This window comes from Ixodes scapularis, unplaced genomic scaffold (genome assembly GCF_016920785.2).
Source record: "Ixodes scapularis isolate PalLabHiFi unplaced genomic scaffold, ASM1692078v2 PGA_scaffold1__304_contigs__length_218370807, whole genome shotgun sequence".
NCBI classification, from domain to species: domain Eukaryota; kingdom Metazoa; phylum Arthropoda; class Arachnida; order Ixodida; family Ixodidae; genus Ixodes; species Ixodes scapularis.
Window position 1 is genome coordinate 168806143 of NW_024609846.1, and position 3193 is coordinate 168809335.

Here is a 3193-nt window from a genome sequence, read left to right on the forward strand (position 1 = left end):
GAAGAGGATGAAGCCAGTAGCAACGGCGCCCTGCTTCTTCGATCAACCTAGAACTGTTTTCAGTCGAAAATTCTGATATTTTCTTCGTGATTTTTGTGTCCTTCGACGCCTAAAGTCGTCCAGACCACGCCGATACGAAATTTTCACGGTGGGTGGATTTTTTGCCAGTTTTTCAAGATACTTTTTGCTCGACCACACCGCGGACGCATTAAGCCTCACACCATAGGCCTACCGTCCCGGTGGAGGCTCGGCGGGCTCGCTCCCGTGCGACCTCGTTTGCTTTGATTAAGATGGCCATGCAAGTTGCAGTGGAGGGGGAAGACATTTCTCCAGAAGAATTTCAGTTCGCCGGTTGGCAGTCGGCGTTTACCAAGCGCAAATCTTCCCAGAAGTGCCTGCCCGCCGAGAGCGAGCAGCCCGCCAACACACCAAGTGGCAGTAGCAATGGCGGCTCCCGCACTCCCGCCAGCGTGAAGAAACGCCTTGTAGCTGCCTCGAGAATGCCTCGCCTGCCGAAGGAGCACTTTAGAGTCATCGTCCGACCTCGGGGTGGCCTAAACGTTAAAAATGCTAGTCAAGTCAAGGTCGCCCAGGCTCGCGTGAATGCGGCGGGTCTCCCTTTCGCGAATACTGCGGAAGACATCATCTGCCCCAACACCATGCAGAACATTTTGGTGGTCAGCACACCTTCAGAACACAATGCCAAGACCTGTGCGGGGATTGAAGCCATCTCCATTGGCTCAGCAATCTACGAGGTCAGTTCCTGCCTCGCTGCGCCCGACAACACGTGCAAGGGGATCATAAGAAACATCGACCTGGAATTAGATCACGAGCAACTTAGAAGTCTCATCATACAGCCGAGGAACCCCAAGGCTCTCGAAGCTAGAAGAATCAAGAATTCCACCACAGTCGTCATTCTCTTTGACGGTCTCAAAGTGCCAAACCACGTCATGTGCGGCCTCAGTATGCTCAGATGCACGCTCTACCGAAGACAAACGGAGGTCTGCTACGCATGTGGCAGGCTCGGTCACCGAGCCGACGTATGCCCGACTCCCGAAAACGTGGTCTGCAGGGGCTGCGGAGTAAATTCCCCAAGCGACCAACATGTTTGTTCACCGAAGTGCGCCCTCTGCGGGGGGCCTCACCCCACGGCCGACAAGTCCTGTAAGCAAAGATATCAAGTGCCTTACATCGTAAGACAGAGAAGAAAAGAACGACGTGACTACAACCAGGATTTTCCGCCGATGGGCACGCTGTCTGGACCGGCCATTCCACCCCGGGCCTGGAGTGGATCCCGGGTGCCGGGCATAACCAGGGTGCCCTCGAGAGGGCGATCCAGGGTCCGACTGCCGCGGGCTACCTCCGGGGGCCGCTCTCGCTCCGGGGGCCACTCACACTCCAGGGGCTCGGCGGTTCGCATCCGGAAGCCTGTTGCCCAGGAGACCGGATGGGCCGATCGCGTCAAAGGATCCCCGACAAAAGTAACGGGGGCTACGCCGCCTGGGCAACACAACACCAGACTCGTACAGTTGGAAAAAGAAAACGCGGCGCTGAAGGGCGCTATTGAACAACTCAGGTCAGAGATGGCAGAATTAAGGTCGGCTCGCAAGTGCAAGGCTTCGCCGTCTCCGCAGGCTCCGAAACCCGCCAGGGAGGAAACACCCATGGAGGTTCCCGTCGAGGCGCCCTCCGAGGCACGTACGGCCAAAAAAAGGGCCCTAACGAAGCCCGTTTGCGATGAGGGACTAGAGGAATTTCAGACTGAAATGAGGGTTATGCTCAAATCACTCAGCGAAGCGGTTGCGATGCTTAAAGGGGCACTGACACATCAAAATCAAATTTTTTTGATTATCCCAAACGATTGAAAACGATGCCGGGACATTACCCTCAAAATTTGAAATTTGGGAATTCAGTATTTGTGAAGTAAAAAAACAATTTCCAAATGCCGAATTCGAAGTTCCCGCGCGATCGGCGCCGGTGCCTTGACGTCAAAAATTGCGGAGACCTGAGAGTCGACTTCCTTTCACCACTCCCTGCTGTTGCCATGGCGACCCAAAGCGAGGAGGAAAGGAGATAGCGGCGGCGTTGCGGCGGACCGGTTTTGAGCGGTGTCGCCTGTTTTCCGTTGGAGGATACAAATCCAGGAGACGGCACCACAACGAACTCCCGATTTTTGGTATTTCAAAAAGAAGGGCCGTAGTGCGTTCGCAATTGCGTTAAAAAACATGTTTTAGGATTGCCGTAATTAAATGTTATAGAGATGTCGCCTGCAAAGCTTCTAAATTTCCTGATTTTTGACGTCACCGATCAAAAGAAGCGAGGAGGCGAGAGGCGGGAAAATCAAACGCCAAAAATAAAAAGGCGCGCGGGCGCGCGGGAAATTTTTTTTTTCGCGATGCGGTTTTTTTTGCGTGTCTATGACTGCAACCTGCATCGTTTTAGACAATAAAAATAAATACGACCTTTGGGGTGTCAGTGCCCCTTTAACGCTAAAGTTGATGTCCTTGACGGCAAGTTCAACGCGCTGGAGGCCAGGGGACTTTGGAGGCGAGGAGAGGGACGATGGAGTTTTGTGCTCTTGCGAACAATGAGCCTTCTTCGACCGGAAACCCAGCATCTTTTGGTGCCCAACACCTCCAAGCGGCTACACCTTGTAACATTGTACAGGATAGGCTAACTGGCATATCCAGTCATGGAGGCTCATCTTAAAGCAGTTGGAATCTGGCAGTGGAATTGCTGGGGTTTTCAGCGCAAGAGGGCTGTCCTCCAACAGTTCATTAGATCTCATCCGGAGAAGCCACACGTCATTCTACTTCAGGAAACACTTTCCGACGCGGTCACGTTACCGGGTTACAAATCGCACGTCGTTCACAGTGAAGGAAAGAGGGGCATCTGTACGGTCGTCTCCAAAAAATGCACTTTCATTACGCATGATCTTTTTTTAGACTCCAGCAAGGTTGAGCACTCCTTTGTTGAAATAATTCCGAGTGGTCGGCTTAAATGTAGCATCTTTATACTCCACATCTACAGCTCACCTAAGGATCTAAAACAGAGGTTCGCACCGCTTTTTAGCAGGGCAGCTGGTAAAGCCGGTGGTTCCCCTCTCATCGTTGCCGGCGACTTCAACGCCCCGCACCGAGCGTGGGGTTACTCGCGAGCAACGCGCAAGGGAGACGACCTGTGGCAGGCAGCG

At 53.3% G+C, this 3193-nt stretch overlaps 1 protein-coding gene across 1 annotated transcript; it reads left to right on the plus strand.

The window, feature by feature from the left end:
• Positions 1 to 290: 290 nt before the first annotated feature.
• On the plus strand, positions 291 to 2677 carry LOC121835864. Its single transcript, XM_042290398.1, has 2 exons — positions 291 to 1809; positions 2484 to 2677. The coding sequence occupies exons 1-2, from the start codon at positions 291 to 293 to the stop codon at positions 2675 to 2677; spliced, it is 1713 nt and encodes a 570-aa protein (XP_042146332.1).
• The last annotated feature ends 516 nt before the right edge of the window (positions 2678 to 3193 follow it).